Genomic DNA, 22,747 nt, shown 5'->3' on the forward strand with positions numbered 1-22,747 from the left:
TGAGACGGTTCTCATTTTCCTTCAAACACACGTTTACCACCAGGTATTGTAAATACAGGTGGTCCCTGATTCACGATGGGGTTACGTTCCCCGAAACCCATCATAAGTCGAAAATGCATTTAATACACACCTCTACGTGACAGAATGGGAGATGTGGATTGCTGTTGCTGCCCAGCATTGCGAGAGGGCATCGCACCACGTATCGCTTGCCCAGGAGGGGGAAAAAAAAAAAAAAAGAAAAAGAAAAACAATGTTTGTTGCCAGCTCACCATTGTAAATCAGGGACCACCTGTAATGAAAAGGGTAGAAAATATGCAAAAAAAGCACTACACTAACAAGAAGAGATGCATTCACGGCTCAAAACACACTAGAATTGGGAAGATGAAGTTTCCTGCCTTGTCTGGTTACGCCAACTTGCGGGTAACGTATTTAAGATGTTTTGCGTAAAATAGAAGCACTCTCCGTACATAATGTGTATGCCGGGAATTTTTTTTAACGTAAATACGGATTTAAGTAAGTAGAGGGGTGTCTGAATGAATCCATACATACATGATTTCACATTTTATTCTAATAAATATTCAAAACTTTCATTTCAAACATGAGCAGAACATTTACAGTCTAAGACAGTGTTTAATGTGTCTGATTTGAGTAATCTGAACAATAATTTATACTATGTTGTGAATAAATAAAACATTTGGTCATTTTATCAATACATGGACAGCAAGCAAGTTTTAGAGAATAATAATCCTGTTAAATATAAATACAGTATGTAGCTCTTTTGTAAAAATTCAGTTTTCTAATACGCAGAAACCTTACACATCATTTCTATCAAAAATTAAAGTGCAAAGACAGCGTTTTTTTTTTTTTAAAAAAAGAATACTCAAACATTAATTGTACTACAAACATACTCCAGAGGTTTCATATAAAAAGGACACATTTAAGTAGTGGTTCTTCCTTGTACAATAGTTGCTGTAACACTGCTCTGCTACGAAGGTTTTAACAGTACATCAAACTGGGCGTGCTGCCCCAGTACCCCTGCCCACTCCGAGGACCAGGTGGGGCCCAGCCGTTGAGCCTTAAAGGGTGGCTGAGCTTGCCCTGGGGACGGAATTTGTAGACGTGGCGAGGAAGGCCCTGTCCTGGTCTGCTCCTCTTCCTTGGTGACAGGTTCCACACTGGAACGCTGGGGTACACAAGCTGCTATGCAAAAGGAACAGTAGACAAAACAAGTGTGAAAACACTACACATACAAAAACTACTGGCATCTTTCCTCTGTGCCCATTAGCAAGTACTTGAAAATGACATTTACTGAAACGATAAATAAGGTTTACAACTGGCATTAACCGCCATGCCTTATCAAATCAAACTGAAGGAGAATAAACAGATGCTCTGCACAAAGCTGCACCAAATTCAAGGTCCAGGACTCAGCCTCCACAAAACTATAAATGCAGAAATAAAGAGAAACTTGCAAAAATGGTGTTTTCAATAATGGTGCTAGCTTGAAAATGTTGTATGCTAAGGGTCAGACTTCAATACATTTGACTGTGCTGCTGACTCAATGAATTGAACAATTCAAACCACTTGAAACTAAATGTGTTAGTGGAAGACAAACTACTTCTAAACACAGTAGCTCCTCAAAAAGACACCTTGGACTGAAAGTCCCTTTGTAACAAAAGTCAGTTTTACCACGAAGTCACAGTACAATACACATGCCCATAGGATAAAATAAATACTAAACATTTCCCCCCTTCCATCTTTTTTAATAACCACTTTTCCAGTACATCTCAGATGCTTAGGGCATTAAATATGGTACACTGTGGAGACGAACCTAGGAAATCACAGTACAGGCGGTCCCCAGGTTACGAACGTCAGACTTCCGTACAATCCGTAGTTACAAACAAACGCGTAAATGTGATGCAAGTGATAGCGATGCATCAAAGAAAAGGAAAACGATCACAATTGAAACTAAAGTGAAAATAATAAAGCGATCGAAAAAAGCAAAAAGCGAAAAGAAAAAGCGAACACTGGAAAAGCAAACAGTAAAGTTTGTTTTTTTTTTTATAACTACACACACACACACACACTCTCCTCCTCCTCTCTATTATAAATATTGTAGTTACATTTAACATCATTACACTGTATTATTACTACTGTATCATTATAGTAAAGACATTTTATTGTATCCGGAAGCATTTCTTTAATGGTTTTATGCATTGCAAGGTACACTATATACTAAGACAAACATTTGACTAACCGACGTTAGACATGAAATGTACCTAACTGTTCCAACTTATGCACAAATTCGACTTAAAGAGAGATTGAGGAGTGGAACTCATTTGTATATTTCTAACGTATTCTGAATTTAGTAAAAAATAGAGTTCTCTTAAAATTACTGAAGATACAAAAATACACCAGCTTCACCACCTCCTCTTCAATTCTCAATTACTGGCCTATTCATCACGTAAGCATGTGCAACGTTTGCCAGCTTCTGGCCCGTTAAAACTTTCTTCCATTATCTACATAATAAAAGCTTCACAATACAAATGCACATCAATTTATCTATTAGTTAGGTTCTTCAAAAATCTTGCACACAAGCTATAGTAAATAATGCTTCCAAAGAATGTGAAACATTTAACATTAAGCTAAATTAAAAGAAAAATTATTATGAAATGACAAAACAGTCTCCAAAAACTCCTATTCAGTGCTGGTTGCCGATTAATCCTGTAACTGTTTTCAATATTCCTCACGTTATTCATCACCAACACCACACAAAAGATGTAAACATTGTGAAACTTAGTTCAATTAATATGGTTACATACTTCTCTTTAGGTACATTTTACTGCCACGGTGGAGAAATTAAGGGAGAATAAAACAGATAAAGTTTAAAATGTTTGGATCTTAGAAAATTCATAACTCAAACAATTTTAACAAGAGGAGCCAGTGTAATGTAACACTGAACCTGTTGGCAAAAGCAAATTAGCAGCAAATAACATGTTATTAATTCAGTATTTTTTTCTTAATCTTAAACTAGACCGACTAAACTAGGCTTCAAATTCACTCTAACTTTTATGTAACCTTTACTATTGGACTACATATTTGTATCCTACTTTATTTTATTTATTCTCTCCTGTTTTCATCATTATATATTCCTCATATTCCTGGAGTGTGCACCTAATTTCTACTTGTTTTTAATTTCCTTATTTATCTGTACCACGGAAACTTGCAAAAGCATTTCACTGCACGTCGTACGAAGTATGGTTGTGTATGTAACAAAAACTTGAAACTTTTATCAAATCCTTTTTGCTGAAAAGGTAAAAAAAAATGACTAAATATTTAGAGAATGTACGTAGCTATGTGTCTCTCTAAGATAATACACAAATTGTATTTTCTGAGATGTATGTCGTTTTGGAGAAAAGAGTCTGCTAAATGAATAAATGTAAATGCATCTGACAATTTGAAATACCGAGCATTGTTATTCAAATTAAGACAAGGGAAGAAATGCAACCTTTTTTGTTTTTTTATTTAGAAATCCTAATGATTCCATGTTTATGAGTTCTGCCCTTTACTTCCATTACTTTTTTGTCAGCAGAGATTTCATTATATGCCAACAAAGGCAGTTCTTTATCTCCAGCCTTCTACTTACTGGGGCTTCAACTCAGAATGAGAAAGAAAGCACAGCAAGATGTGAGCAAGATTTTGAAGAAAAAAAAAAAAAGCTGCATTAAAGGCAGTTACAACTAATGAATGAGAACAGCGTCTGTACCTGATAGAGAGGCCGAGCTGGGGGAGGGCAGGCAGAGACAGAAGCTTCCCTAGTGCTGCCCTCTTCATCAGACGAAGAGCCCGAGTGATAGTCGGACGTCACCCTCTCCACTGCGTTTGTTACTTTCTTAGTGACTTCCTCCTTATCCTCCTCATCCCCCGAGAAACTCGCTACCGTGAAAGCAAAGTTCTTCTCGCCATACCTTGAGGACAGGACAGATCTGACTTGTTGAAAAGTTCTCTAAGAGTCAGGAAACAAGGCAGTTGTGGACATCTGAAAACACTTGAAAAAGGACAGAGGTGCACTGAAAGTAGTCTGGAACCCCACCTGCAGCACACTTCCCCAGGGTCCACCCAAAGCGTGAGCTCCCGTGGAAGGCCCAAGTCCGTATACAGAACCCCGCTTTCGTTGCAGGCCCGCCGGAGCTCTGGGTCCTCTTGCTGAAACTTATTCACCCGTATGCACCTGCACCAAAAAAAGCCCACCAATATGACAGTTAATGAAAAAGTTTATAATCCATTTGCATGTTCGTGTCATGGTATTTAATAACAATGTCTTAAGAGAAACAAAGCAACAAAAAAATGTTAGAAATACGTCATATTAAACATCAAAGTGCAGAGGCACATGGAAACAAACACGTCAGCCACTTTATAGAGCACCTGAAAGCTTGGCCCTTGCTGGGGTTTTCAGGATACCAGTGGCCCTTGTACTTTTCCTGCAGTGCCACCGTCAGTCGCTCTACAAACTTTTCCACCTTCTCCATTTCCAACTTATCCGCTTTTTTAATAAGCCTTTTAAGGAAAAAGACCACCGCTGCAATTTCCTTCTTCATGGTCCACGTGGATTCGTCCCACCCAGGTCCAACTCTGAAACTGAAGGCAAAACACATTTCAGATCACTCATTCTTATTGTTACCTTTGTAATTATGACTTTTTTTTTTAAAAGATATTTTGCTGATGCTGTTATCCAAAATCCGTTACTTACAGTATTAATAATTCATACCTGCAGAACTTGCACGACATTGCACTGGTTAATATCGTTAGAAACGACAGTTTAATACAGTTAAAGGATTCGGTTAATATGGAAATTCAGAGGAGTGGCCAATGGAGCCCATGCCATGCATGTGATGTGGTCCCTAACCGCATGTGCTTCGCGTGCGTTGGACGGGCGGCGAAAAGTCGTTTTAAAACAACACCCGCTTCACTAGTTTAATAAATTCCTATTTATTAGTTCAGTTTCACCGACAGTCATTTTAGAAACCTACATTCTTAACCCTTATTATTGATAAAAAAGACGCTTCTCTTGTACTGAATTGAATAAGTCGGGTTGAGTGGAATAGCAAGTTAGTTACAACAACTGAACTGGTCTGAAGGGAGGCGGCTGCTGCTGCTGGGCTCCGCTCTGGCTGTTGGCTCCGGCCACGACTTCGTTCGTTGTACTAGTGCGCCAAATCACAGAAAGATAAAGGAGAAGTTTTTTTCTACATGAAGTAACGACGCGTGGAGCAGAGCGGCAGTCCGCCGAGCCGAGGAGGAGGTGGCTCCGACTCCGAGTGCCGTGTCTTCACAGCAGCGTCACGTCGCCCGTTCATCACGGTGTGACACACACGAAACCGCCATTCCTTCCCTACTATTATTTAATTGTTGTTATTCATTCAAAACTGTAGACAAAATTAAAACATTTCATTCTGTCCCATACAGGACCTAGGGACTCGCGTGGTTAACTATACTTCCTCTTAGCTAGATGATCATTTACTAGTTATACCGGCGATACCCGTAATAGAGAGTCAAAGTTAGAATATTACAGTAAATAAGTTTCCCGATGAAGTGAAATACACTATTTACACTTTATCGCCGTTTTTCCACTCACCTCTCCGCTCACCGCCACCACGTGAGTTAGTTCTTTCTAAACGGGCTCCAAGCGCCGCTTCTGCTCTGGCTCCCAACCACCGCGTGCGTGACTACTCTGAGCGGGAATTCTCGCGGGCCGGTTACTAAGACGTTACGTCACAGGAAGCGTGTTTGACGTGTACAAGGCAAGGCCTGCCCTGGCAGGAGCTTCGTGCAGTGAGTTGGAATCACACAATACGTTGTAAAACGGTTTTCTTCTATCGAGATTTGAGTCGCAGCATTACTACGATCACTCATCCAACAATATAAATATTAAAGGCTCATACCGATTCCTTTGCAGTAGTTACTTAGGGCTCACACTTAGCCATTCACTACAACTATTGTTCAAATTTCGCTTTAGCTAGGCTACTCCAACATTCATTGGTTTTACGGTGCGCTTGACTTGTGCTCCTTCGTTGTCTTATGTGGCAGTCACACGTTTAGTCCGCTATAGTATGTGAGATGTGCACCCTTACCATTTCATATGGATTATTTGGGGGGGGGGGGTCGTCGTGTGTTTACAATGGTCGTTTGCTGTAAGTAGTCACAGTCACACGTACCTTGTTTTCACACTTCCACTACAGCTAATGTTTATACATTTATTTATTGCCAGACACTTTTCTCCAAAGCAGCTTTCAATGAACTCTACGTAGTGTTATCAGCCCACACACCTTATTCACCAAGGTGACTTACACTGCTAGATACACTACTTACACTGGGTCACTCATACATGCATCAGTGGAACACACTCTCTCTGTCACTCACACTATGGATGAACCTGAACAGCATGTCTTTCGACTGTGGGAGGAAACCCATGCAGACACGGGGAGAACATGCAAACTCCACACAGACTGAGCAGGGATCAAACCCATGTCCTCTCACACCACCCAAGCACTGTGAAACAGCAGCGCTACTTGCTCTGCCTCCCTTAATGTTCACACTTACGAGTATTTAGTCCTATTTACCCCATACCCTGTTAAAGGTTTACATGTAGCTCATTACCTCAACACTTTATTTAGGGTTCACTCTTACCCATACATTTTGGCTATTTATGGTTTATGCTTACTGCTCTCGTATGGTATGGTTATTCAGGGTTTATAGTTACACCTGGCAGAGTTCATACTTATACCTGTTCATTCTTATACTTGTCCCTGGGTGACTGGTAGTGTAGTGGTTAGCACTATTATGTTTAGACCCAAAGGTTGCAGGTTTGAATCCTACTTCCAGCTATAGCATGTGTGAGCAAGGTACTTACTTTAAATTATTCTGGTAAAATTACTCAGTTGTATTGCCTAAGTGGGTAAATAATTGTAGGTCATTTAATATTGTAAACTGCTCTGTAGAAGTGTCAGTTAAATAAGTACTGTATATGTACATCTCTTTATCACTTTGTTTTTTCTAGGTTCACATATCTCTACCCAATGCCTTTTTAGGGTTCACTGTTATCTTACATGTTGTTCTTGACAGGGTTGTCTTCAGATGACCTCTTTTTAAGTTGACAGTCATAACTCATAAGTCCTCCTGTATAGCATTATATAAATCATAATCATATTTTTCACTAATTTCATGCATTAATCACACACACACACATTGTGTGAAGCCGCTTGTCCCGAGTGGGGTCACGGTGAGCCGGAGATTAACCCGGCAAAGCAGGGTGCAAGGATGGAGGGGGAGGAGACACACCCAGAACAAGACACCAGTCCACTGCAAGGCACCCCAAGCAGGATTTGAACCCCAGGACCACTGGAGAGCAGGCCCTAGCCAAACCCGCAGCACCACCGCATCCCCTTTGCATTAATCATGTTAATACAAATATACAGTAATTAAGATATAGTACATTACTATATTTTCATGTTGCAGTATTATCTTCACTTTCATTTCTAAGTGTTTTCTCTTTCGCTTTCTTTTCTTCATCACCAGAATATTCACTTGCTAGCCATTGTAAAAAAGTAACTTGCATGGAATCACAAAGCCTTCTTTAAATAAAACTATGTTTTGCAAATAAAATACAAAGGCTGATGACACAGAGTCAATAAAAAATTATAGGTAACTTAGGTTGGTGTGGTCAGCCAATGTCATCATACAGCAAATGGAGCGGTCATGATTGGGACTTAAAAGTAACAGAAGACTGAGATCATAAGCCATGGTCATTTTAAGTCATATATACGTACATTAAGTGGAGGACTACCTGTATATATGTTGTGTTTTTGTTCTGAGTTTGATGTGAACTGTCAAACACTATTTGTAAAAGAATTGTTATATTTGAGTATTATTTCTGCACATTGGGTAGAACAGATATAGTGCAGTTTCTCCTCTGTAATGTACAGTTGTGGGTAACAATATTGGCTCTCTTGCACTTGCAAATAACTTACAATTTTCTCTAAAATATGCAGAAACTGAACAAATTTTTATTATTATAGAGCCTCTGTTTTGGTTCACCATTTTATGTTCTTTTAAAATCAAAAGATAAAAAAAATGGCATTGACTCCATTTGAGCAATGGCATGGATGCTACCAAATACTAACTCCAATCAAGCATTTCTTATTGCTGTTGATGAGCTTCCTTCTCTACTGGCAGTTTGGCCTACTTTTCTTGTGGCAAAGTTTTCCACTTCTCTGAGACTTGAAGGGTGCCTTTTCCCAGCTGCTGTTCTCAGCTCTCTCCACAGGTTTTCAGTGGGATTTAGATCTGGACTCATCTGGGTTGCTGAAAAACAGTCTAGTTTGTTTTGAACCATTGCTGGGTGCTTTCTGAAGTGTGCCTGGGGTCATTGTCATGCTGGGAGACCCATTATTTTGACAGAGACCCAGGATATTGGTACTACACAAGACATTGAGCTCTTGATTTCATGATGCATGTTCAAGGCACCCAGTGCTAGAGGAAAGCAACACCCAAAAAAATCACTGAACATCCTCTATGTGTCACTGTAGAGAAGGTGCTTTTTCTGAAGGCTTTATTTTGTTTTCTATAAACATACAGATGATATACTTCACTAAAATAATTTGTTCTAAGGATTTTGGCATCTTCAGGTGTGTTTTGGGAAAGTGCAGTCAAGCTTTGTAATGCCTCTCTCTCACCAGTTAAGTCCTTCTGAGTCTCAGGTGACTTATATATCTCATCTCTTCTACTTAGCCAGTCAAGAGTTTAGGAGTGAAGATTGACTCCAGTCTCTGCTCAGCATAATGAAACCATAACATCATCTTGTAGACACCTCCTTTACAGTATTCATAGAATGCACTTCAGTTCAATCATCCATACAACTCAATACACAGCAGTACTCTTTGTCTGTCTTTTAGGCTTATTTCTCTAATGAGCTATTCTTAGTTGCTCTTTGCTATATATGCAGTTTCATTGGGGAGTATTCCATTGAGAGAACATCCATGGTGATGATAAAAAAATGTAAGACATTGAGCTTTGTTTACCTTGTTCAACTAAGGAGATGTGTCTATTACCCTTAGCCTTTTTGATAATAACAGAGTAAAAATACTCATCATCTTTACAAGACTTTTCCTTTAACTATTGTGCTCTTACAACATATATACATACATACATACACACACACTTTCTGAACCGCTTGTCCCATATGGGGTCACAGGAGCCTACCCGGTAACACAGGGCGTAAGGCTGGAGGGGGAAGGGGACACACCCAGGATGGGACACCAGTCTGTCGCAAGGCACCCCAAGTGGGACTTGAACCCCAGACCCATCAGAGAGCAGGACCTGGTGCAACCCACTGCACAACCGCACCCCCCTGTTCTTACAATATAGGCCTATTCAATTTCTCAAAACACTTTGCTTAGAGACTAAAAAACCTAAATCACCAACACAAAAAAACACTCTTTTAAAAATGAAGGCAGGTGCCTTAAAATCTTAAGTATATACACACATTGTCTGAACCACTTGTCCCATTCGGGGTCGCAGGGAGCCGGAGCCTAACCCGGCAACACAGGGCGTAAGGGGACACACCCAAGACAGGATGCCAATCTGTCGCAAGGCACCCCAAGCAGGACTCGGACCCCAGACCCACCAGAGAGCAGGACCCAGTCCAACCCACAAACATTGACTTTGGGTTAAACTTATGTCAGAGCTGCCTACATTCCAAAATACATTGTGAAGTTGTGTTTTTAAAGTTTTAATATATAGCTAGAGACGTATTTAAATTACGTCTCAAACCTCACATAAACCATAGATACAGCTGGTTTAAAATAAAACACAGAAAAAGTTTTAGTGGCAGTTCAGTGATTTCTAAATGCACAGCAATCGAGTTCAAGAAACCACGTAACTTGTTCCGGTTTACACTTGTTTTAAACTTGGCACGGCTGCTAAGCTAATTACAGGGAATAGCCCTACTGCTTTTGTGAGACAAAGGTTTAATTGTACACTTGCTTTATGCTCAGTTGCTGTAACATTTGTATTAAAGTTTGCCTTAAGTGGTGTTTTTTTATTACCTTTGACTTATAGAGCTAAAGCATAATAGCTGTTAGTTATTCTGGAAAAACACAATTTATTTATTTACTTACTTACTATTATTTAATAATTATAGGAAGGAATAAAATTTGTAATAAATCCATCCACCAGCCTTCCCTACATGACCACTCCTTGAACCCAAGACACCCTTGCATTACAGAGTGAAAATAAACATAGTATTAATAATTATGTTAAAAGGAAAACATTTCAAAATTTTAATGGTGTTGAAAATAAATGTAAAACAAAGGAGCACTTTCTGCAATAGGCTGGTCTGAGGTTTTCCAAGGAGTGCTACCAGTGGTCATTTCTACCAGCAGCCATCAGGCTCCATGAGTTTTCGTGGTACCGGGCCAGTGAATGACATCTTAATGACCGAATGACTCAGCGTCACACCACACGCTGCACCACGCCCATCATCATCTCACATCAATTTACTTTTCCTTTCTTGCTTTCAAATGTTTGCCTGTTCGTTCCCTTGTTAACTTATCTTCTTAAAAATGTGTTTTTCTACTTATGCACAAACAATTGTTGAATATGTCTATATTTACATTGTATGCTGCTACACCCAAAGTGAATTTCCATCTGGAATTAGTAAAATTTCATTCATTCATTCATTCATTCATTCATTCACTCAAGTGTTTTTCCAATGAATAAATTAAAACAATTTTTGTTACGTTTTTAATTATTTTTCATGGTTCATTAAAATGACTAAACCAAAACAAAATCCCTGAGGAGACTCAAAAATGAAAAATAAGCAAAGCACAAAAGACTGCCAAAGAAAAGCAAAAAGGTGTGCAGTGGCATCAGGGGAAAGGAGTATTTCCAAATTGCAATTATCGCATGCTGATCAGTGACAAGCAAGCTGTGGCAAACAGGAGCTCAGCCACACGGCCATCCAGTATTCTTGGCTGCAGGAAGACCCACAATATTTAACGGACAGATGGTGGACAGGAGTCGTTGGTTTTAATGTGGTGGCTGCCAAAAGCTCATGTTTACTGTTTTGTTATGTGTACGTTACACTATTTGTTTTGTATTTTTAATAAAACATTCAGTGCACCCAATGCACATGCACGATCTGCACCACTTGCAAAGAGGTGAATATCCATCCATCCATCTTCCTCCGCTTTTATCCGGGGCCGGGTCGCGGGGCAGCAGTCCGAGCAGAGTCCTCCAGACTTCCCTCTCCCCGCACACCTCCTCCAGTTCCTCTGGGGGAACTCCAAGGCGTTCCCAGGCCAGCCGGGAGACATAGTCTCTCCAACGTGTCCTGGGTCTGCCCCGAGGCCTCCTCCCAGTGGGACAAGCCCGGAACACCTCCCCAGGGAGGCGTCCAGGAGGCATCCGGAACAGATGCCCGAGCCACCTCAACTGGCTCCTCTCGATGCGGAGGAGCAGCGGCTCTACTCCGAGCTCCTCCTGGGTGACTGAGCTCCTCACCCTATCCCTAAGGGTGCGCCCAGCCACTCTGTGGAGGAAACTCATTTCTGCCGCTTGTATCCGCGATCTCATTCTTTCGGTCATGATCCAGAGTTCATGACCATAGATGAGGGTAGGAACGTAGATCGACCGGTAAATTGAGAGCTTCGCCTTACGACTCAGCTCCCTCTTCACCACAACAGACCGGTACAATGACCGCATTACTGCGGACGCCGCACTGATCCATCTGTCAACCTGCCGCTCCATTTTTCCCTCACTCGTGAACAAGACCCCAAGATACTTAAACTCCTCCACTTGAGGGAGCAACTCCCCCCTAACCCGGAGGGGGCAATCCACCTTTTTCCGACTGAGAACCATGGCCTCGGATTTGGAGGTGCTGATTCTCATCCCCGCCGCTTCGCACTCGGCTGCAAACCTCCCCAGTGCACGCTGCAAGTCTTGACTTGATGAAGCCAGCAGGACCACATCGTCCGCAAAAAGCAGAGACGAGATCTCACGGCCACCAAAACAGACACCCTCCGTTCCCTGGCTGCGCCTAGAAATTCTGTCCATGAAGATAATGAACAGAATCGGTGACAAAGGGCAGCCCTGGCGGAGTCCAACATGCACCGGGAACAGGTCTGACTTACTGCCGGCAATGCGAACCAAGCTCCTGCTCCGGTCATACAGGGAACGAACAGCCCGTAGCAACGAGCCCCGAACCCCATAATCCCGAAGTACCCCCCATAGGATGCCACGAGGGACACGGTCGAATGCCTTCTCCAGGTCCACAAAACACGTATAGACTGGTTGGGCAAACTCCCACGAACCCTCCAGCACCCTAGTGAGGGTATAGAGCTGGTCCAGTGTTCCACGGCCAGGGCGAAAACCGCATTGCTCCTCCTGAATCCGAGGTTCGACTATCGGTCGGATTCTCCTTTCCAGTACCCCGGCATAGACTTTCCCAGGGAGGCTAAGGAGTGTGATCCCCCTGTAGTTGGAACACAATCTCCGGTCCCCCTTCTTAAAAAGAGGGACCACCACCCCGGTCTGCCAGTCCAGAGGCACCGTTCCCGAACTCCACGCGATGCTGCAGAGTTGTGTCAGCCAAGACAGCCCCACAACATCCAGAGACTTGAGAAACTCGGGGCGGATCTCATCCACCCCCGGAGCCTTACCACCGAGGAGTTTTTTGACTACCTCAGCAACTTCAGCCAGGTTAATGGACGAGTCCCCCTCCAAGTCCCCAGCCTCAGCTTCCTCTACGGAAGGCGTGTCGGAGGGATTGAGGAGATCCTCAAAGTACTCCTTCCACCGCCCGAGGACATCCTCAGCTGAGGTCAGCAGCGCACCACCTCCACTGTAAACAGTGTTCGTGGAACACCGCTTCCCCCCTCTGAGTCGCCGGACGGTTTGCCAAAATCTCTTTGAGGCCGACCGAAAGTCTTCCTCCATGGCCTCGCCGAACTCCTCCCATGCCCGAGTTTTTGCCGCGGCGACTGCCAGAGCCGCGCTCCGTTTGGCCCGTCGGTACCCGTCAGCTGCTTCAGGAGTCCCATGAGCCAGCCAAGCCCGATAGAACTCCTTCTTCAGCTTGACGGCATCCCTTACTTCCGGTGTCCACCACCGTGTTCGGAGATTGCCGCCGCGACAGGCGCCGGAGACCTTATGGCCGCAGCTCCAAACCGCCGCCCCGACAATGGAGGCGCGGAACATAGTCCATTCAGACTCGATGTCCCCCACCTCCCTCGGGACCTGGTTGAAGCTCTGTCGGAGGTGGGAGTTGAAGACCTCTTTGACAGGGGCCTCCGCCAAACGTTCCCAACAGACCCTCACTATGCGTTTGGGCCTGCCAGGTCTGTCCAGCTTTTTTCCCCGCCATCGAATCCAACTCACCACCAGGTGGTGATCAGTTGACAGCTCAGCCCCTCTCTTCACCCGAGTGTCCAAGACATATGGCTGAAGGTCAGAAGAAACGACTACAAAGTCGATCATCGACCTCCGACCTAGGGTGTCCTGGTGCCAAGTGCACTGATGGACACCCTTATGCATGGACATGGTGTTCGTTATGAGAGGTGAATATTACTGGTAGTTTTGGTCAGCAACATGAGTTTTATTGAAAAAGAACTTGAGTGCAAGCCCTGAAGTGTGCATTAGAGAACATAGTTTAAAAATGGCTCAGTGGTAAAATTATGGTATCATTGACTGCATATGACTTTAACTGGGCAATGACTGTAGAGGGCACAAGAGAGGGTACACCATGAACAAGATTCCGGTACATCACAGCTCCATCACACTGGTACTAAATGACTTGTAAAGGACCATGTAGAGGCACCGGTTGGCTTGAAAAATGTTTTTGGACAGTGGGAGAAAGACTGAGCACTCTGACGGAGCCCACACAAGTACAAGGATAATATGCAGACTGAGTGGGATTCACAGCAAATACAAACCCACAATCCAGAAGCTGTGAGGCACCAGTGCTACCCACTGCACCAGAATGCTCCCATCTTCATATTACCACAGGAGGCAATTCTCCTAATGTAATACTGTAATCACTTGTAATAACTATGAACCAAGTTCTGTGGAAAATATTATGATAAATGAACAGTAAATCAAACCACAGTCATTTTGTAATGATAATGACTTTAAAGAAAAGTGTCTTTTATCATTTTAAATTTTAAACCGATAGATGAGGCTTTCCTTTGCCTTTTGAAGACCTTTCTTTAAAATGTTTTTTAAAGAAAAAGCACTTTATTTCAAATATTTTGGGTTTAGGAGCCATTATGACAGGAAATGGTTTTATACTATAAGAAGTCAAAAGATTTCTGAGAGATGCTTGCAAGTGGGCATATGGCTACATGATAACAAAAGTGTATGGGAGAAGTTATGACCCATGTGCTGGGGGAGACTATAATGCTTCTATTGTTGTAATGTCTTTCCAGAAAATTCATATAGCTCATTTTGTGAATTTCAGGGTTAAAATTACATGTGCTTGTAAGGCCGAGGTCTTGTAATACAAGTGCTCATAACAAAACCTCTACGTATCTCGAAACTAAAAATTCATGTTAATGTCTCCCAAAATGGGGTGCAGTGGCACAGTGGGTTGGACCGGGTCCTGCTCTCCAGTGGGTCTGGGGTTCAAGTCCCGCTTGGGGTACCTTGCGACGGACTGGTGTCCCGTCCTGGGTGTGTCCCCTCCGGCCTTACGCCCTGTGTTGCCGGGTAGGCTCCGGTTCCCCGCGACCCCGTGTGGGGACAAGCGGTTCTGAAAATGTGTGTGTGTCTTCCAAAACTTACAGGTAATTTGTGTTAGGATGTGAAAGGATATAATTTCCTTAAACTAAGAATAGTTAACACTATTACTTTGAGAACACTTTCAAAGTTTAATATAAAAAGGCATATTTTAAGTAGCAGGTCTGTCCTGATCAATAGTTACCAAACAGCCAGAGTGATAGTCAACCACTCTGTGGATTGCACTCATTGCCTTCTTGGTGACGTCCTCCCTGTCCTCATCGTCCTTTGGGAAGGATGCCACTGTGAATGCATAGCTGTTCTCACCATACCTTAGAGACAGGACAGAACAAGGACCAGACAGACCAAAGAGTGTGTCAACGTACTAGACCATTTGAAAAGGACAAGAAGTGCACTGAGAGCAGTAGAAATGGCAGCTTGGGACCCCACCTGCAACACACTTCCCCAGGGTCCACCCAAAGTGTGAGCTCTTGTGGAAGTCCCAGGTCTTTGTACAAAATCCCACTCTCGGTGCAGGCCCGGCTCAACTCTGGGTCCTCTCTCTGAAACTTATTCATCCGTATGCACCTGTACCAGAAATGGCTCACAAAAATTTCATGAAGAATTTCAAAGAAATGAGGGCAGTTTAGGAATCAGAAGTCCACAATTAACTTGTTTACTTGAGTTTTATTTAACTTATTGTCAACATTTAAACCTATTCTCCTAACAATCAAATCAATGAACTTATTTTATTAATGCCTCCAAACAAAGAGCACAGCACAGAAATAGTCAGTATTCACTTAAAAGACACTTAATTTGTTCTGAAAAAGTTTTCTGTTTGGCAAATTGCTACGCAGACACCCCATTTCTATTATTTTAAATAGGAAAGCCATGATGGATTTTTATACCAACCATGAACCACCAATTTTTCACTCTAATTACACAAAAAAAAAGAAATACAGCAATGGTACAAGTAAATGTTATACACATGTCAGTTTGTAATGAGCATGGCCATTAATACTGTTAGCAGTGTAAGGAAAGATTTTGCCTTTTAAACATGTAATAAATCAGAAATAAATAAATAAAACTTTAATGTGTAGCTTACTGTTGGATGAAAAAAGATGACTGTGAAGTGTGGATTAGTCCGTTTATATATGAAGGCAAAGGTAACAAGCTGGAATCATATTTCACAGAGTTTAGATTTTCTGGAGCTTCTATGTCTGAGCGAATTTCCAGTGGACTTTGTTTCAGCTATTATGTGTGTACTCATCCACTCTAATTACTGTGTTCTGACGTGACCGCTTAGCTGATGATCCAATCCAGTCTAATAACCACTTGTCCCGAGCAGGGTCGCGGTGAGCCAGAGCCTATCCCGGAAACACTGAGCACAAGGCTGAAAGGGCAGAGGGGTACACCCTCAACAGGACATCAGTCCATCGCAAGGCCAAACTCACGCAGACATGGGGAGAACATGTAAACTCCACAGAAACTGAGCAGGGATCAAACCCATGTCCTCTTAGGCCACCCAGGCGCTGTGAGACAGCAGCGCTATGCACTGCATCACCGTGCCGCCCCTTAGCTGATGATTTGCCCACTAAATCAGACAAGTATGCCACGATTGTCCTTCCAAAACTACTTGTTCCATCAAAGCAAAATTTCACAGCGTGGTTAACCAGATGTAGAGTGCACATGGACACAAAGATGCCAGTTGCTTTGTACTGTACAGTACCTGTAAGCTTGACCCTTGCTGGGGTCTTTAGGATACCAGTGGCCGTTATACTTTTCTTGCAGTGCAACAGTCAGTCGTTCTACAAACTCCTCCACCTGCTCCATTTCCAACTTCTCTGCTTTTCTTATAAGTCTTCTAAGGAAAATGATGACAGCTGCAATTTCTTTCTTCATGGTTCACACTGATTAAAAGCTCAGGTCTACCTTCAGATCTAAAGAGAAATGACAGATTAGCTTTCATGACCATTACTGGTTTTAGATGTTATACTTTATTACCCATTTATACTGGATCAGTTTTTTACTATAGTATATGGATCAATGTCAAGGTACACAAATACACTTCCACTGTCTTAAAAATGACTGTTCTGAATTTTTAAAGATTTATTTTTCATTGTATTTACTTGTAATTTCATTTTCTTCGTTTTTATGTTTTCCAAAAGTTCAGTTTGCAGTGAAACTGATGCATGCTTTATTTAAAGACCAGCTGACAAGTGTCATTAAAACTGTAACCAGGACATATGCAGGAGTTGGTTGATCCAAGTGCAACAGTTTTTCAGAGGTTCAGAATGAAAGTTTAAACAAAAATGGTGTTGAATACCAATATACTTAATGGGATGTGACTATGTATACAAGTTAACAGAGACATTTTCCACAGCTCATCAAGCAACAGTTGCTTCCTAGCCATGCCCATTTGTGTCGTGTTGCTGACAGTGTGGGCTTCAGGTGTACTGAATATATTTCTGAAATTCTAGGTGGACACCTTGTGGCAACTGTTGGCATGCATGACATATTGGCTCATCACCTTACTCCCTCTATGCATGGCTCCAGCACCTGGACGTTGACACTTTAGAAAAGACGCTTTCTGAAAGAAGTTTTCTGAAGTAGAAAGAAGTAGCGAGAAGTATCCCGTTAGCTGAAGCTGAAGGTCCTTGAAGAATGGTTCCAGCAATTCAGCCAAATGGTAGTTGGAGTGACTTAACCTAGGCACGGACTGGATAGGAGTATACATATTCATTTTTCTCCTTTTCCAGAGTTGGCCACCGGAACCTTTCAGAAAAGAGTTGTATTATGCAAGTCATGCCTGGAAGACCCTAACCAGGAGATCCATTAACCCAGTTAAGGAGCTGCAAATGAACGGACAGAGACATAAACTAATGTTTAAAAGTTTGGCATCACTTAGAAATGTTCACGTTTTTGAAATAATTGATTCTTTTTTATCAAGGTATCATTAAATTTATTTAAAAATATAGCAAGACATCATTACTAATGTTGCAAATGCCTATTACTACTTGAAATGACTGATTTATAATTTATTATTCACATTTTACCGCAAAGCCCCCATCTTCAGCAGCCGTTACTGTAGTGTCCCAATGGTAAACTGCAATGGTAGTAGTCCTAATGGTAGACAAACCTTTGTAATTGTGTTAAAACAGCTGAAACCTGTTATTCTGTTCAAGAAAGCAAGTAAATTGTTTTACACTGAGTTGTACTGGCATTCCTAAAATTCAATTGGGGTTCAAAAATGGCCAAAATGAAACAGCTTTCTTTAAAAAAATATCAGTCTATTGTTGTTTTGCAAAATGAAGGTTATTCCATGCGTCATACTGCCAGGAGGGCAAACTGGATCTAACTAGGATAGAAAAAGAAGGCACAGATGCACAACTGCAGAAGAGGATAAATACATCAGAGTCTGCAGTTTGAGAAATAGACACTGTACAGGTTCTCAGTTCGCTGCTTTCTTAAATTTCTCTCTCATTTTATCCCTGGTTTGGGACATAAGACCTCAGCAAATTGTCTACATCTCTCTCATCATTTACAATACAGACACTCCTCATTTAATGACCGAGTTCCGTTCCCTACAAACCTGCTTCAATGCATGTGGGTTCTCGGAAGCGATAGATGAGGAAAGGCTTTAACTTGAACCCAGCGACATTTCCTCCCAACAACAACGTGACCCTGTCCTTTAAAGCCTTGAAACCAGGCATTGTGTTAGCTTCTTTGTGTATGTAGGACCTTCCAGGCATTTTCTTCCAAAAAAGTCCGGTTTCATCCACATTGAAGATTTGTTCCGGACGGTAGCTGCCTTTCTCGATGATTTCATCAAATTAGTCAACAAATTTTTCCACTGCTTCTGCGTCTGCGCTTGACTGCTCACTGCTGATACTCCGATTTTGCAGCAAGTCATGTACTATTGTGCTCACACGCTGAGATGCCGCACTGCCGTTTCCACGATCAAAGTTCTCGAACAGCGTACAGTACCGACTGGTCGGAGAGCTGGTTGTAAGTCTGCGCTGCGCGGTCGTTAAACAGGTAGGTCATTAAGTGAGGAGTGTCTATATGTTGTGCCTCTCCCCATGTAAGACTTTGTCTTAGATATTACAATTCTTCTTGTAATAGTAGTTCTTGGCCTTCGCCGTTTTTTCTTTCCTGTTGGCGTCCACCTGAGGGCAACCTTTGGGATAGGTTACTGGTGCATTCTTAGTATGTGCTCAAGCCACCTCATCCACTGGTAGTTGATCTCTAGAACCATTTAGTCTTCTTATGTAGTTCTTCATTAGATATCTTTACTGGCCAGAAGCTACCACAAATTCTTCTGAGGCAGTTATTTTGGAATGCCTGTAGTTTCTTCATGTCGCTTTTGGACCACTCGCCAACATTCAGAGCCATATAACAAGACAGGCTTTACTTTTTAACTTCTAACCTTTGTTCATAAGCTGTATTGTTTGTACCTCCAGATGAGCCGAAGAATAGCAAGGGTATCTCAAGTTTTTCCAAGGCTTACACTGGTGTCTTTGCTGGCAGCATTACAGAACTAATGACACTTCCCAGATAATTAAATTCTTCCACCTTTTCAAGTACGGCACCATTTATCACTAGTGTATTTATAATAGGATTGATTGACATTACTTTAGTCTTGGAGGTATTGATATTTAGACCAGTCTGACATCTTTATTCAGCCTGTCAGTCTTTTCTTGCAGGTGTACATGCTTGGAGGAGAGTAAAGCTAGATCATTTGCAAAATCTAGGTCTTCTAGTTGAGAGAACGGAGTTGACTGGATACCTTTTATACTGTCAGCTCTTTTCTTCTGCATAATCCAGTCAATAGCAGCTAGGAATAGAATTGGAGAAATGATGTACACTTGGCATATACGTGATTGTACAGGGAACCACTCTATTAGTTGTCCCTCAAGGATGACACTGCATTCAAAGTCCTTGTAGAATAACTTTATCAAGGTTACAATCTTTGGGGGGACTCCATAGGACCTTGGGATTTTCCATAGACTGTCTCGATCAAGGAGTTTCCTGTGCTGACTTTCCTGCTTAGTTTTGTGTAGCTTCAGCTTGATAGTCGTTTTCACTAGATGGTGGATGCTGTAGACATCTGCTCCATGACAAACTAACATTTTGTAATGACCTGTGCTATTTACCATTGATCACTGTGTGGGCAATCTGATTGGTTGTGTGGCTATCAGATGAAAACCAAGTGAACTTGTGGATGTCTTTGTGTGGAAAGATGGTACCACCAATTCTGTAGTTGTTCTTCAGGCTGAAATCTCCTAAGCGTCTGCCATTTTCATTAAGTTGACCACAGCCATGTTTGTTCTTCAAACTCTCAGAGATGGCATTATTTCCCCCAACCTTTGCATTTATGTCTTCCATGATCAGTAACATGTCATGTTGTGGTACTTTTAAACACTGCGATATAACTGACCTATTGCTAGTCACCTGTCTTCCAGCACCAGTCCAGTGGGACTCGCTAATACCAGTAATGTCCAGCTTATATCTCTCCATCTTATTGAGGACTTGAGCTTATTTTGATGCCTCGTACATGGCATAAAATGAGATTGAGCATATCGTACGTTCCATGTTCCTACATAAATCTTGTTTTTGGGTCCAAGTAAATTTGATTTCACACTCCTGATTTCTTGTAGCAGGCTTTCTTCAGGGGTGGTCATATTGCTGAGTGATTGCCTCAGATTAATATTGGCTTCCTGTTCACAGGTGACAATTGTATCGGTTTCTATAACAAAATGTGTTTTATAGCGAGGGATTGTTAGCCCCACGCCCAACCCCAAACCTGGAGGACCAGTGGACTGTTTTTGTCTGGCCCCTCTCCACAAGACCTATCTGATATGGTTGAACCTGCCAGGAGCAATGCACCATAGTATAGCTCTTGGGGTCACTGAGACACACAAGCTACTACACCATGACAAGATACAGCCCTAGTAGTAGGTTCCTTAAATAGTTCATGCCAAATAACAGTGTTATCTGCAACAATGAAAGTACAACCCCAGAATGTTGGGCTAAGAAGTAGAGTTTCAAAAAAAAAACATCTGAAACAGTGAAAGAAAAACTTAAAGTTAAATTGGGAAAAAACACAAACATTGGACAGTGGATGACTGGAAAAGAGTATTATGAATGGATGATTCTAAGTCTTCTCTGTTGGAGACATTGGGGATATTGTTAATATACAGCAACACTCAGCAAATGACCATGTGTGTCATGGCTGGTCCCGGGAGGAATTGGCGGACCCAAGTGCGGAGTAGAATTTGTGCTTTATTCAGGGAAATCCTAAAGACTTTGTTACAGGACAGGCAAAAGGTCTTCGAGGCGCGAACGTCGTTAAAGGGGCAATCCAAGAGGCAAGGTCAGTACACAGGCAAGAGGTCAATGATCATAAGGAGGGACTAGAACTAAGGAGCAGGGTTATGGGACAGGGAAAGGAGCAGGAAGGAGTAGAGCAGTAGTAAGGAGGCCATTAGCAACAAGATTGAACAACGTTCCGCATCAGCTCCTGGTCTGACGCTGCCTTTTATGCATCAGTCTGCACTGTGCCCCAGGTGTTCCGTGTTGGCTCGGTGGTGTGGGCGTGGCAATGTGGTAGCTGTATTGGAAAGTGCCCTCTTGATTCCTTTTATATGGTGTTAACTACAAAATTGGAATTTTGTTATTCAAGGGGGCAAAATACCATGATCTTTCTTAGCGTAGGATGCAAGGAATTTTAATGTGCAGCTGACACACTGAATTAGATTTGTCTGTGGGTGATAACTGGTGGGAAATCAACGTCAAATCTATCTATCAGCTATCTATCTATCTGTCAAGCCCCTGCATACATTTCTGAGTAAGTGGCTGGTGAATTGATTACCTTGGTCTGACAGCAGGTACTTTGGGATATATGTCCACATTCTTCTTTGCCTTGGCATCTTGGAAGGGAGAGAGTTCAACCCACTTTGCCATGTAGTCTAACACCACCAAGAAACACTTTCGACATTCAGCATATAGGGATTTTCATCAAATTCTGGAATATGTCATTAGCTTTTTTCCAAACCAAGTGCCATGGCTTTGAAGAGGAAAAGCCTGTCATTTATTCATTTAGCAGACACTTTTCTCCAAGGTGACTTCCACTGAACTCTATGTAGTGATATCAGCCCACACACCTTATTCACCAAAGTGACTTATACTGCTAGATACACTACTTGCAATGGGTCACTCATCCATACATCAGTGGAACACACTCTCTCTGTCACTCACACACTATGGGTGAACCTGAGCAGTATGTCTTTGGGCCGTGGGAGGAAACAAAAGCACCTGGATCAAACCCACACAGAAAGAACATGTAAACTCCACATAGACAGAACAGGGATTGAACCCATGTTTACTCACACCACCCAGGCACTGCAAGACAGCAGCACTACTCACTGTGCCACCTTTCAGGTGCAGTGAAGACAGTTAGCTCCCTCTCAACTCTCCATTACTCTTTGACAATAAACTGACAGTAAATTCAAGTTACTGACAGTGGTAGCTCCTTCAAAGGATTCCTTGTGGCTGATGGTCAAACTTTTTTCCTATTCTTAGTGTTGGTGTGTATGTTTTCTCCTTGTCAAATTATTGTCATTATTTTGCCATCATCATTTTTCCCCAACATTTCCTGGACCCCTACTCTATCTTTTCATCAGATACCTTCAAACACCACACTGAGCTGTCAGTGTCCAGTAAGACAGCTCTGGTTTCCCATTCAATCCACTGCTGCTATAAACCTGGACACTAGTCATCTACAAATAATCATAAACTCTTGATCTGCTATTTATGGACTGTAAGGTTAGCAAGGGTTTTAGTTTCATTTTGTGTTGAGTTTGGTTTTCCATTTCATTCATTCTTGTACAAATTATATCTCTGGGGTGTATTTCAAAATTTATACATCATGACTACTCAGTACAACATGGCTCTAAGTACACTGCATCTAAAGTTCAAT

General features: G+C 42.1%; 2 protein-coding genes across 3 annotated transcripts; both read right to left on the minus strand.

Annotated features, from left to right (window-relative positions):
* Positions 1–302: 302 nt before the first annotated feature.
* LOC108936040 (protein BTG3-like) lies at positions 303–5,738 on the minus strand. 2 transcript variants are annotated; one of them, XM_018755095.2, is made up of 5 exons: positions 5,633–5,738; positions 4,423–4,635; positions 4,091–4,228; positions 3,764–3,965; positions 303–1,197 (listed from the first exon to the last, which is right to left on the minus strand). In XM_018755095.2, exons 2-5 carry the CDS (start codon positions 4,593–4,595, stop codon positions 997–999), a joined length of 714 nt encoding a protein of 237 aa, XP_018610611.1. In that variant the 5' UTR covers positions 4,596–4,635; positions 5,633–5,738; the 3' UTR covers positions 303–996. The 2 variants fall into 2 exon arrangements, with proteins under 2 accessions (XP_018610611.1, XP_018610610.1); XM_018755094.2 differs by having other exon boundaries at positions 303–1,200.
* Positions 5,739–13,752: 8,014 nt separating this feature from the next.
* Positions 13,753–16,668, minus strand: btg3 (B-cell translocation gene 3). Its single transcript, XM_018755130.2, has 4 exons — positions 16,496–16,668; positions 15,217–15,354; positions 14,972–15,098; positions 13,753–13,767 (listed from the first exon to the last, which is right to left on the minus strand). The coding sequence occupies exons 1-4, from the start codon at positions 16,666–16,668 to the stop codon at positions 13,753–13,755; spliced, it is 453 nt and encodes a 150-aa protein (XP_018610646.2).
* Between the last annotated feature and the right edge of the window lie 6,079 nt (positions 16,669–22,747).

The sequence above is a fragment of the Scleropages formosus genome, chromosome 4 (assembly GCF_900964775.1).
Source record: "Scleropages formosus chromosome 4, fSclFor1.1, whole genome shotgun sequence".
Classification (NCBI taxonomy): domain Eukaryota; kingdom Metazoa; phylum Chordata; class Actinopteri; order Osteoglossiformes; family Osteoglossidae; genus Scleropages; species Scleropages formosus.